The sequence below is a fragment of the Ceratotherium simum genome, chromosome 22 (genome assembly GCF_057802395.1).
Source record: "Ceratotherium simum simum isolate JZ-2026a chromosome 22, ASM5780239v1, whole genome shotgun sequence".
Taxonomy (NCBI): Eukaryota; Metazoa; Chordata; class Mammalia; order Perissodactyla; family Rhinocerotidae; genus Ceratotherium; species Ceratotherium simum.
Window position 1 is genome coordinate 35,324,784 of NC_141921.1, and position 12,671 is coordinate 35,337,454.

At 52.5% G+C, this 12,671-nt stretch overlaps 2 protein-coding genes across 2 annotated transcripts in view; both read left to right on the forward strand.

The window, feature by feature from the left end:
* KIF17 (kinesin family member 17) overlaps positions 1 to 1,183 on the forward strand; it is a 45,194-nt gene extending 44,011 nt beyond the window's left edge. Inside the window, exon 15 of the mRNA XM_087445807.1 lies at positions 430 to 1,183. Coding sequence (XP_087301933.1) covers positions 430 to 608 — 179 coding nt within the window. The 3' untranslated portion in view covers positions 609 to 1,183. The remainder of the gene's footprint in view (positions 1 to 429) is intronic.
* A 2,388-nt stretch (positions 1,184 to 3,571) lies between these two features.
* On the forward strand, positions 3,572 to 12,308 carry DDOST (dolichyl-diphosphooligosaccharide--protein glycosyltransferase non-catalytic subunit). The gene is made up of 11 exons (XM_004425669.3): positions 3,572 to 3,861; positions 4,050 to 4,160; positions 7,910 to 7,996; positions 9,139 to 9,242; positions 9,380 to 9,474; positions 9,762 to 9,855; positions 10,111 to 10,259; positions 10,693 to 10,840; positions 11,444 to 11,564; positions 11,686 to 11,792; positions 11,885 to 12,308. Exons 1-11 carry the CDS (start codon positions 3,705 to 3,707, stop codon positions 12,032 to 12,034), a joined length of 1,323 nt encoding a protein of 440 aa, XP_004425726.1. The 5' UTR covers positions 3,572 to 3,704; the 3' UTR covers positions 12,035 to 12,308.
* The last annotated feature ends 363 nt before the right edge of the window (positions 12,309 to 12,671 follow it).

The following is a 12,671-nucleotide window of genomic DNA, read 5'->3' on the forward strand; positions in this document are numbered from 1 at the left end:
TTTAAGAGGCAGAGTAAGTGGAGTTGAAGAATAAGGGGGGAAAGAAACATCAGTTGAGTACCTGGCGTTGTACCCATGCTGCATATGGGGAAACTGAGGCTCAGAGAGGAGCAGTTCCCCAGCGTTACACTTCTAGGAAGTCGTGGAGCTGGGCTTTGAACCCAGGCGTGTCTGGCTTGAGATCCCAGGCTGCCTCAGTCCGAGGCTTTAAAACTCCACACTCCCAGCCCAGACCCTTTGGACACGGACGTAGTGCTGGGTCTGAGACCTCAACCAGAGCAGCCACTCAGAGCTTGGGGTCCCAGCTGTGGGACCAGGGCCTCTGGCTGGGTGGGGGGTGGGCCAGACTCTCCACCCCACACACGGAGGGTTTCCTCTCCATCCCTGGCACTCCTGGCTTACCAGCCCCTCTGCCCCTCTTCTCCACAGCACACCACGGCTCGCCGCCAGGCCTCAGCTCCCCGCTCAGCAACAGCTCTGCCATCCTGCCTACCCAGGCCCCTGAAATGCCCCAGCCCCGGCCCTTCCGCCTCGAGTCCCTCGACATCCCCTTCACCAAGGCCAAGCGTAAGAAAAGCAAAAGCAGCTTTGGCAGCGAGCCCCTGTGAACACAGCTGCCTGCTGCTGCCCTGCCTTTGGGTTTCCGTGAGACTGCCAGGCCCTCCCAGGGCAGCCCCGGCCAGGCCTCCTTCCACCTGCCCCCACAGTGACCCGGAGGCCCGACGGCCCTTGCCCTGGGAAGACACATCCCTTCTCCTTTACCCAGAGAGCCCACCTCTGCCTGGGGCGTGAGCCCTTCGGCGGTTGGACCATCCTTGGAGAGCCTGCTTCAGCTCTCCAAACCAAGTCAGTGTTTGCATCTGCTCACCTGCCACAGGGCCCACCGTGCATGCCCACCAGTGTTGTTCTGTGCCTCTTTGGGCTCAGGGCCTCAGCTCTGCTTCCAGGCCTTCACCAGCAGCCCCGACAGAGTGGGCAGCAAATTCCACATGGATCAACCTCAACATCTTGGTGATTGAAAATTGTGCCTCCATCCACTGGCCCCACCCACTTCCTGGGGGAAGCCCTGGGGGTGGGCACAGAGGGTCCTGGAGCAGCTCTTTCAGTGCTGCCCACCCCCAGCTGGTCTGTAGCCCAGAGGAGGCCACTTCACATTCAGCTGCCCCAATAAACTGCCTTTTACCGATGCGCTCCCCTCCCTGATCCTCTGACGGCGTCGCTGGGGCCCCTGCCTGCCACTGCTGCCTGGCTTTTGTGGGAAAGTGCTTTCTGGAGCGTGGGTTCTTAACTCCCTGAGGCCTTTATTTATTTATTTACTTTTTCCCTTGAAGCCCCAGTAGATAGTTGTACATCATAGCTGCACATCCTTCTAGTTGCTGTATGTGGGACGCGGCCTCAGCATGGCCCGACAAGCGGTGTGTCGGTGCGCGCCCGGGATCCGAACCCGGGCCGCCAGCAGCGGAGCGCGCGCACTCAACCACTAAGCCACGGGGCCGGCCCTCCCTGAGGCTTTTAAAACAAACGGGCTCCAGGGTTTCTGCAGCTCCTTCAGCTGTGAGTGCAAGTGCTTTTTTTCTGGGGAGAGCATCCGAACTGTCATTAGATTCTCCAAGGATCTGTGACCTAGGAAAGCGGAGCCCTTGTTTTGGAAAATAGAGGTCACATCTTTCAAAAGCCCAGGTTTTGACAGGCCTCAGGGGCTCAGCTGGAACTGGGTGTCCTGACATGTCCAGAAACGAATCCAGGCCACCCCAGCTACCCAGGACACACCCCTCCCCTTGCCCATTGTATCCCAGGCCTGCCCTGTGGGAGGGGCCCACAAGCTGAGAGAAAAGCCTGGAACTTTGGTGCTGTCCTGCGCCTTATTTCACTCTGAGCCTCATAGGTGAGGACAGCCCCCACCTCACAGGGCCACTGTGAAGGTTAAATGAGATAGTACGTGAAGTTCCCGGTGCAGAGCGGGTGCCCTGTGTCAGTGCCCCTCGTTCCTCCTCCTCCTATTCGTATTAGTTACTGTGGGAGATGCCACAGCCGAGGGCCTGGCCACAGAGCTCCGCTTGGGAGAAGCTGGGGTGGAGGGTGCTTAGGTAACTTTGGAGATGGGTCTAACCCGAGGCACGCTGCAGTACATACTTGGAATGAAAGGAAGCAAGATCAGGTCTTTGTGGGGAAAAAAGCTTCCTTGTGAAGGGAGCAGCATCGGGTGGGGCTACCATAAAGGATGGAGAAGATCCCGGAGGCTTCAGATGGGAATGTAGGAGGGGCCTCCTGGTAGAGGGAGCTGCAAGAGCAGAAGGCAGGAGGTGGGGAAGCTCAGGGTATGCACAAGGTGCGCGGACACCCGGTCCATGGAAGCCTCAGCAGGGACAGAGCGGGCTGAGGCTGCCGAGATGAATTTAGTTGCAGACCTGAGAGTGAAGAGCCTTTGGGTGTCCCTGAGCTGTGGCAGATCCCTAAGCGACGGGTTGGCACCGTCAGGTCTGAGTCAGAGGTGGATCAACGTGGCATTGTGTGCAGGAGGGCTGGGCTGCAGTGCAGGAGTTAGGGGTGAGAGGCTTAACTCGTGGAGGAGCCAGTGGGGATGGAGAGCCAGTTAAGGAGAGGCAGAGGGAGGTTTTGACTTTTACCCCACATTCTTGGCTTGGTGGACAAGTGTAAAAGGTGAGAAAAGAATAGCTACCTTCTCTCTCCTCGATTACCTTCACCGGTTGCCCCAGGATTGTGGTTGGGACCGACAGTTGAAGTCTTGGAGCTGCTTGTGCTAGCTTTTACTTAGACCCGTGGGGGACTGCGGCCCGTCTGAGGTGAGCCAGGTGGCCCCTATATAAACTTAGAAGGGGTGGGAGACAGCGTTACTGAGGATGCTCAGCCTAGCCGTGCACTAAGCATTTCAAAACCTGCCCTGTCCTCCCAAGAGCCCAGGCTGTTCCAAAGGCAAACACAGGTAAGGAAAGCTGGGCCTCGCTATTATCTCTGCTTCTAGCCTAGGACAGGAGCCTGCAGAGCCGTGAAATGCCGGGTGACAGGGCTAGTGAGAGGCGGAGGCTGGAGTGAGCCCAGCTAGAGCTCTCTAATCGCTAGGTCAGTCGCCGCCCATCCACGCTGCCTCTGCGTGGGCCACCAGGCTGGGCAGGACAGGCCGGTGCCGAGGCCCCTGGGCGCGTGAGCGGCAGGAGATTCAAAGGGCCCCTGTCCCTGATCTTATTTTTCCAACCCCTTCCTCCCTGGAGATGGTGGAGGTGGGGCCTGGTTCCAGTGAGGCTCGAGGAGGTGGTCCAGGGTGGCCACCGCCGCCCTAGGCCCCGCCCGGGAGACGACAGTCAAGACCGAGCAGGCCGGGATCGGTCTGAAGAGGCGGGATCTGGGCTCCCGGCGGGAACCCGGCCTGGGCGGAGCGACAGGGCGCTCGGCCTTGCTGATTGGCCGCGGTTGCAGAGCTGTCTCTCCAGGATTGAGCCTTTTTCTGTGGGGAGGCGGAGGCGCGCGCCCCTTCCGCCAATAGGGTTCAGAGACCCCGCCTCCAACCGGGGCAGTTCCGGTGGTCGCCCCGCTCCTTACCGTGCGAGCGGCGGCTCTCGACCCGCGGCCCCGGCGTCACAGGATCACTTCCGGGTAGTACTCCACGACCACGAGCCGCGATTGGGCGACCGTAGACGGGGCACTTCCGGTGTCCAGGTGTGTGGTTTTTTGGCAGGAGGAGGAAGATGGAGCTCGGCGCCGGGGCCCGTGCTTGGGCCCTCCTGTGGCTGCTGCTGCTGCCCTTGCTTGGCCCGGTCTGCGCCAGCGGTCTCCGCACCTTGGTGCTGCTGGACAACCTCAGCCTGCGGGAGACGCATTCGCTCTTCTTCCGGAGCCTGAAGGGTGAGACCGGGGTGCGAGGGGCGGCGGGTGAGTCTGGGGTTGGAAAGGTCCCCGAGCCCGGGGGCATCGGTTTCCACGAGCAGGCCGCCCAGGTCTGGCCTGCCGCCGGGGGGGCGGTCGTGATCTCTGCAGCGGCGCTTTCCCTTTGCCTCCCGCCTGCCTCAGCTCCCTGTTTTCTTCTCGTCCAGACCGGGGCTTTGAACTCACATTCAAGACCGCAGATGACCCCAGCCTGTCCCTCATTAAGTACGGGGAGTTCCTCTATGACAATCTCATCATCTTCTCCCCTTCGGTAGAAGGTAAGGGCTGCGCGTCGCCCCAGAACCGGGGCTGACCGATAGCTTTCTTCTGCATCTTGGATATTTTCTGGGTCATGGGATGATGGGCCGCCAGCCCCGGGCGCTGCTGTTGTCATAGAAGAGGAAAAGGTTAACTTCTAACCTGGGCATCTCTGTTCTGAAAGACACAGCTGAGGATTGTGGGGTCAGGTGTTGCCACAGATCCGGGAACTGCGGGCGCTGCTACTCTGAGAAGGGAGTTCTCTCTGTAAGGGCCTGATAGGAAACATGGAGAGCTGCCCTGGTTGGGTTGGCCTGTGTGGATAGAGGAAATGGTAGGCTGTCAAGAGGGATAGTGGTCGTTGATCTTAAAAATTCAGATGGATTCATAGTTCTCAGGCTGAAAAAGAACCTTAGTAGTAATCTAACCTAACCCGCTATTTGATGCTGGATGGATATGTCCAGGGCCTAGTAGAGGGCTGCTTGTTGAATGAATATCTTCACTAGAAGATATTCAGTTGAAGAATGAATATCTTCACTAGAAGATATTCAGTTGAAGAATGAATATCTTCACTAGAAGATATTCAGTTGAAGAATGAATATCTTCACTAGAAGATATTCAGTTGAAGAATGAATATCTTCACTAGAAGATATTCAGTTGAAGAATGAATATCTTCACTAGAAGATATTCAGTTGAAGAATGAATATCTTCACTAGATTATCCAAGTGATACTGCAGTATTCCTGTGACAGAGACCTTACTATCTTATGAGGCAATCTGCTCAACTACTGGACAACTCTGTTAAGAAGTTTTTATATTAAACTGAAATTTGCCTCCTACCTCCTACTGTGTTTATTTGGGGAGGACCGGGAAGGGGGGTTTTTATACTCCCCAGGGCCTTAGAAAATAAGTCTAGTGCTTATTTTGCTTACAGGCATAGCCTTCACAGAATCATAGCGTATTCAGGTGTTTCTTCTCCAGACTAAAGAGCCCAGTTCCTTTGGCTGTTTCTCTTTTGCCACGCTTTTGTGGTGAGCATCCTAGTCCTTTTCTTCTTTAGTGGCTTCAGTTTATCTTTTTCTCAAAGGCCTCAAGTTGTCCCTGTCTGGGGTATGACAGGACTGCCACCTCTCCCTTCAGTTGATGAAGCTTAGGACGTCTTTTGCTTCCTTGGCAGCTACTTTATTCTCTGTAGTTCGTGTCGGATTGGGTTCAGCCAAACCCCTGAAGTATTTTCCCTGAGGCTCCCGTCACTTATCACGTTATCCCCAGCTCCCCTGCAACACGTGCCTTTGGAGTTGGCTCTTTAGAGGCCAGTGTAGTTGGGTGGATGTAATCCCAGATTGTACAAGTTAAAATCTTCAGGTTACTGGCAGGTAACTGGCAGGAATGGAGCCTTCAGCAGGTTAATTGGCGTTTGCTAAGTTTCTGCCACATTTGGAACTCTGAAATAGGAACTGAACAGGAGACTGGGTGAGGTATTAAGGACAGAGAGCCTGCTCTTGAGTTCTTTCAGGCTGTCTTTGAGGAAATAAAAATAAGGACTTGAAGTGAGTTAGCAAACCCTGTGTCGGGATGTAGCAGGATGGAGTGGAGGACCCGTCCAAGTTGTGCTCAGGAGGTGGGTTGGGAGTATCGCTGGGCAGGAAGGAAGCGGTGGGTGAGACGGGCTGGGAGAAGGTTGAGATATGCTCAAGGAAGATCCGTCAGAGATCTTAAAGAAATGTCAGAGAGCTTAAAACAATGTTTCACAAATGTTAGTCAGTTCTGTACCTCCTTCATGATTTTTACCATGTTCCATATCACCTGTGCTAATAATTAGTTAATATTTTTCTTCAAATTGAACTGCTTTTATTTTTTTATTTTATTTTATTTTTTTTGTCAGGAAGATCAGCCCTGAGCTAACATCCATGCTAATCCTCTTTTTGCTGAGGAAGACTGCTCTGAGCTAACATCTATTGTCAATCCTCCTCCTTTTTTTCCCCCAAACCCCCAGTAGATAGTTGTATGTCATAGTTGCACATCCTTCTAGTTGCTGTATGTGGGATGTGGCCTCAGCATGGCTGGACAAGCGGTGCGTCGGTGCGCGCCCGGGATCCGAACCCGGGCCGCCAGTAGTGGAGCGCGCGCACTTAACCGCTAAGCCACGGGCCGGCCCTGAACTGCTTTAAAAAAAAAAACTGATGTAACATTTTAAAAAGAAACCAGTAATGAACCCAGTGTCACCACTGAAAATGGAAAGCCAGTATCATCACTCTAAATAGAAGGTAACTATAAATAGAATAAATACAATGCTGTTAAGTTCTAGCCAGATTCTGTTGCCTGCTGAAGGCTTTGAGTCCGAGGCTTCCTCTCAAAAGAGGAGATGGACAAGTGTTAGAGAAATGTTAAGACCAGGATCAAACCAAGACATTCTCTTTGATGGAGAAAGCTTGAAAAATAATTGGAAAAGGAATAATTCTCTCTCTCTGAGATTCAGCGTTATTTAAAGACCTGCCCCACATCACTGTTGTCACCCTTTTGCCTCCAGCTACCAGAAGCATCATTTAAAAGTATAAATCAGATGATATTGGTCTCGTGCTCAAGAGCCTCCAGTGGCTCCTCCCCACGGCCATCATCTTCCTGGGGCCGACAGAGCCCTACGTGAACTGCCCCCCCCTCTTCAGCCCTGCCTCCTCTGCTGTTACTCACCTCTTCACGCTCTCCAGCTGAGCCACACTGGGCTCCAGCAGCTAACAGGCTCACTGCCTCGGGGACCTTGCACCTGTCGTTCCCGATGTGTGGAATGCTCTGACCCCCTGCTGCCTGGCTCACTCCCACACCTTCTCAGATGCCACTTGCCCGAGGTCTTCCCTGACCAACCTTTATTTAACGGCTCCCCCTCCCCCCATTATCCCCTTTATTTTTCTTCTCAACACACAAGAGATAATTTTCACTTAATGAATAGGTGAATTACTGAGCACTCCCGCCGTTACATTATGTTAACATCAGGGTACACTTTGGGGAAGACTCTGGAGCCTACGAGAGTCCCACTCAGTGCTGGTTTTGGATGCTTGTGGCAGTCAACTGACCGAATCAATTGACCAAAAAAGAGTATGATCTCACAATTACAAATGTAGGAAATTAATGAGCCTTTTTCGTGACCGCTTTAATAAAAGCAGTATACAGAGTGGTTCTGTTGTGGCTACCATGGATTTAACTCTAGGATTAATAGGGAAGAAAACTACTCAGGTTGGGCAAGTGAGTGCTAGTGTCAAGTGTCAAGTGACAGCAGCATCCTCAGATTCAAAGTGCTCTTTCTCAGTTTAGATGGAAGTGAAGTTGATGGGCTCTGGAAAACTGTGTCAGGTGACCCCAAAAGTAGCTCTAGTGATGACAAAGATGCTGATGTGAAACGTACACGTGATGAGTTTGAATGAAGTTGTTTCGTGAAATGTGAATGGAAAAATGCAGCATTTGTAAACAAATGTTTACATCTGACTTGAAATATGTATAACTAACTTGACAACTACGATTGCTAGGTGTTTGACTGTTTGATTTGTACTTCTAAAAGTTGATGAATTCGAGCCGTTCTTTTGGATCTTCACATTGGGAAAATGGGAGAATTGCCCTAGTTGGGAATGTATGGTAGACAGTCCTTCTGTTTTGGCCTCCAGAGGGCGCTGTTGTGTGACTGATTGTAGCTGCTCTGCAGTTCACCTTCACCCGCCCAAGTGTCGGAGGAGCAGTGAGAAGAACCTTCTGGGTCACTGAGTCTGTGCTTCTTTCAGATTTTGGAGGCAACATCAATGTGGAGACCATCAGTACCTTTATTGACGGTGGAGGCAGTGTCCTGGTGGCTGCCAGCTCAGACATTGGTAAGTCTGACCTGGCAAGTTCTGGTACTTTCCACCGTTTCTCCAGGGAGCTTGGAGAGCTTTACAAATGGAAGCTGCCAAACTGGCGTTCATGGGGTGGACCTTGCTGAAGAGTGAGTGAGAGAACTACAGAGCCATTCCATCCCTCCCATGCTTTCCTGTGACCAGAGCCAATAAGATGCAGGTCTTTTTTTGTTTTTGGTGAGGAAGATTGGCCCTGAGCTAACATCTGTTGCCAATCTTCCTCTTTATGCTTGAGGAAGATTGTCACTGAGCTAACATCTGTGCCAGTCTTCCTCTGTTTTGTATGTGGGTCGCCACCACAGCATGGCTTGATGAGCAGCGTGTAGGTCTGCGCCCAGGATCCAAACCCTTGAACCCCAAGCCGCCAAAGCGGAGTGTGCGACCTTAACCGCTATGCCACTGGGCTGGCCCCAAATGATGTGGGTCCTTTTAAGGACTGGGAACCCTGTTTTCTTTTTTTTTTCCCCTCCTGTTTTTGGTTTTTCCCATTTATTGTTTTTATTTTTCTTTTTTTTCTGGTGGCTCTTCTCTCACAGAAAGAAGGCAAATGGGGAGGCTAATTGGGCAGAGTTCAAAGTATTTGACAGATTATTTCTTGTTTCCTATTTTGGACGTTTTCAGAGATACTTAGAAGTAGGGAGAGAGTAGTATCCTGAACCCCAGGTACTTATCACTCAGCTGCAACAATTAACAACACCTGGCCAATCTTGTTTCATTTTTTTCAGTATTGACAGATTTTTAAAACCATGCTGGGTGGGTTTCTTGGTGGGATGATGATGAGGAAGAGCGAAGCCTTGTAAGCCAGGCTCATCCAGGTTGTTTGCCTGAGGTCTTTACTTTGCTTCACAGGGGTTTTTGTGCAGAACCAAGGTCACTGTGTACTTGTGGAGGGAGAGGCCAGATTGTTTTTGTTTATCAATTCAGATTCTGACCCCTGCAGGCAGAATACCATGCTGTTGTCCAGGGGTCCAGCTGGGGCTGAGCCTGGCCTAGTGAAGCCGCAGGGCCCTATGGATGACTAGTGGAGAGTGAGTCATGAGGATGCTAGGACAAGTGACACTGCTTGGCCCAGGGCCCACCTGTAAGGGCTCAGCCAGGCATCTCCTGGGTCTGTGCAGGTGACCCTCTTCGAGAGCTGGGCAGTGAGTGTGGCATCGAGTTTGACGAGGAGAAAACAGCTGTCATTGACCATCACAACTATGACATCTCAGACCTTGGCCAGGTAATCAGGCCTGTCATCTTCCAGGTGTCAGGCTCTCACAGCAAAGCTCAGCCTAGAAACCAAGAGGGAGTCGGGAGGGACTCCCAGGCTTGGGGGCACCTTTTCCTGAGCACCTGTCTCTCCCTCTGCCCTTGCAGCATACGCTCATCGTGGCTGACACTGAGAACCTGCTGAAGGCCCCGACCATTGTTGGGAAATCATCGCTAAATCCCATCCTCTTTCGAGGTGTTGGGTGAGTGAGCAGGGAGAGGCCAGCAGAAACCTGGGGGAACAGGGGATCACTTTCTTTTGTCAGGAAACCAACCCAAACTTGTCATTATTTGGGGGCATTCTTTCCCCCAAAGGATGTGGATGAGATTGATTTATGACATGACATTAAGAGTCAGACTTCATGGTTAACTGATGCTGTTATTAAGAAAGTGGGATTCATTCCTGTGAAGAAATGGGCCTCGGGGCCCCCAGGTCCTTTGGGCTCAGTGCTTGGGCTCAGCGTGGGGCACTTCTCTTCTCCTGCTGCAGGATGGTGGCCGATCCTGACAATCCTTTGGTGCTGGACATCCTGACGGGCTCTTCCACCTCTTACTCCTTCTTCCCGGATAAACCTGTCACCCAGGTGAGGGGCCTTTGCGGCCTTGAGGCCTCCAGCTCCTGGGCCCAGTAGCAAAGTGCTTGTTTATTTGAAGATAAGAACTAAGCGGGACAGCACGCTTTGCGGAGGCTGATGAAATGAGCAGTTGGTGGGAGCGGGAAGTGGGCAGAAGCCGTGGGGTCTCAGCTTCCGCCCTCAGCTGGGGCCTGGGTTGTTCAGGTCTAGCCTGCTGTCCTCTTGCCCTGGCGCTCCTGGGTGACGGCCTCATCTTGTTCCCAGTACCCCCATGCAGTGGGGAAGAACACCCTCCTCATTGCCGGGCTCCAGGCCAGGAACAACGCCCGGGTCATCTTCAGCGGCTCCCTCGACTTCTTCAGCGATGCCTTCTTCAACTCAGCAGTGCAGAAGGCCACGCCCGGCGCCCAGAGGTACACGCCAGGAGGCTTAGGGCCGTGTGGTCTGGGTGGTGGGGTCTGTGCAGATGGGGAGGACTCGGATGAGGAAGGAGCCTTTGAGCTAGAAGTCCCAGAGGCTAAGTATCTTCAGGTGCTTTAAAATTATTTGATGACTTGACTTTGTTGCTGTATTGCTGGTGTCGGCACTCCAGACTTTTTTAGTAATGGTGTGTCTAGAGATGATTGGAAAATTGTGTATTTATTGTGCAGGTGACACCAAAGCAACACCACCTCACATCTTTTCATTTTTTCCTGTGTTCCCTTTAGTCAGGATACCTAGCTATGTATGGCCTACAGGCAGGAACTCGCTTAGTGCCGTTTACACTGGTGATCAGTCTGGCTTATGAGGCCCCACTGGAAAGAAGTTGGTGCCGGTGCTCTAGCCTGTCCTGTTTCCCTTCTGCAGGTATTCCCAGACAGGCAACTATGAGCTAGCTGTGGCCCTCTCCCGCTGGGTGTTCAAGGAGGAGGGTGTCCTCCGCGTGGGGCCTGTGTCCCATCATCGGGTGGGCGAGACAGCCCCACCCAATGCCTACACTGTCACTGACCTCGTGGTAAGAGCTTCTTGGAGTGGGAGGGCCCTGAGGTTTGGCCAAGTTGATTTAGCTCAAAAGCATTTATTGAATGCTTCTGTGTTGGGCCTAAAGAGGTCTAAATGAGGATGAATAAGTTAACCTCTACCCCGAAGAAGTCAGTCTAGGTGCAGAGAGCCTGCATGTAAACCAGTATCCTAACAGGAGACCTTTTGAAGAAGTGTGGTTTTGCTGTGGGAGTGCGGAAGCGGGAGGGGCTCCGCTGATTCATTCTGCTGGGAGTGGGTGTGGGGGATGAGTCTGTCAGTAAAGGGAAGTGGGGAAGGCAAGACAGCAGCGAGTGTGGAAGCAGGGAGGCCCAAGTGCCCCGCACGTTCCAGGAGAGGAGTGTGGTTTGGGTGCAGACATCGATGGGCCTGTGAAGAGGTGTAGATGTGAGTCGGAGGGTTAACCTGCTGGGTGGTGTCCTCAGTCCCTGTCCAGGGCTGGGTGGTGGGGGCTCGCCCAGGTTTTCAGAACTCCGGGGAGTTCCTGCCAGTTTCATGAGTGGGGATGCAGTGCAGCGAGGGTGGCGGCATCCCTCCAGTCACTGGCCGCCCCTGGCTAACCCGCCTTTGATCTCAGGAGTACAGCATCGTGATCGAGCAGCTCTCAGATGGCAGATGGGTCCCCTTTGATGGTGATGACATTCAGCTGGAGTTTGTGCGCATTGATCCTTTCGTGAGGACCTTCTTGAAGAAGAAAGGTAAATGTGATTCTTGCACGAGAAAGCTACAGGAAGACAGTCCCTGCCTCCGGCTTGCTCTTGGGAGCTAACAGAAACACTGGGACACCCCTCCTGGTTATCTGTCTTGGATCTTCCCCAGGTGGCAAATACAGTGTCCAGTTCAAGTTGCCTGACGTGTATGGTGTGTTCCAGTTTAAAGTGGATTACAACCGGCTGGGCTACACACACCTGTACTCTTCCACTCAGGTAAGCACAGGTTGTAGTCCCTGTTTTCAGCCAGCATGTGCCCTGCCTGGGCTTCTGAGTGGCCAGGGCCCGTCACCTCTGTCCCGTTGCAGGTGTCAGTGAGGCCACTCCAGCACACGCAGTATGAGCGCTTCATCCCGTCGGCCTATCCCTACTACGCCAGTGCCTTCTCCATGATGGTGGGGCTCTTCATCTTCAGCATCGTCTTCTTACACATGAAGGAGAAGGAAAAGTCTGACTGAGGGGCCAGAGCCCTGGGACTCCTTACAACATGGAGACAGAGGGTTTTTAATAGGATGGGGTTTTCCCTTTATGGTGGGATTTTTTTTTTTTTTTTAAGCCGTGGGACAATGGCACAGCCTTACCTCAGTGGGAGATGGAACATTGAGTACCAAGGGGTGGGGGTTAGGAAATGATTTTTATGTAAGTTTTTCCACCTTGAATGCTAAGTGGTATTTTTCATATGTATAGTCACTCTCATTTCTAAAATAAAGAGAAACATTGCCCTCAAACTAACTTCATCTGGCCCCTGTTGTACTTTGCTGTTGGTGGGGATGCTGTTGTCGTGACTAGATACAAAATAGTGAGCGGGCTCTTAATTTTGCTGAAGACTGGACTGTATTTTCTTTCTTTATGAAATGATAGCGCTTCCTAACTTCTCAAGGGATAAAATAATATTAATAATACACTGAGGCTGGGCCAGCCCTGGTGGTCTAGTGGTTAAGTTTGGCACACTCTGCTTTGGGGGCTTGGGTTTAGTTCCTGGGCGTGGACCCACACCACTCGTCTGTCGGTGGCCACGCTGTGGCAGCGGCAAACATACAAAAAGAGGAAGATTGGCAACAGATGTTAGCTCAGGGAGACTCTTCCTCAGCAAAA

Bases quoted from the DNA above. Each gene is read 5' to 3' on its own strand.
- DDOST (XM_004425669.3), top strand. From the start codon at position 3,705: ATGGAGCTCGGCGCCGGGGCCCGTGCTTGGGCCCTCCTGTGGCTGCTG. The intron at 9,243-9,379 runs GTAATCAGGCCT...CTGCCCTTGCAG, and splicing joins ACATCTCAGACCTTGGCCAG to CATACGCTCATCGTGGCTGA. The intron at 10,260-10,692 runs GTACACGCCAGG...TCCCTTCTGCAG, and splicing joins GCCACGCCCGGCGCCCAGAG to GTATTCCCAGACAGGCAACT.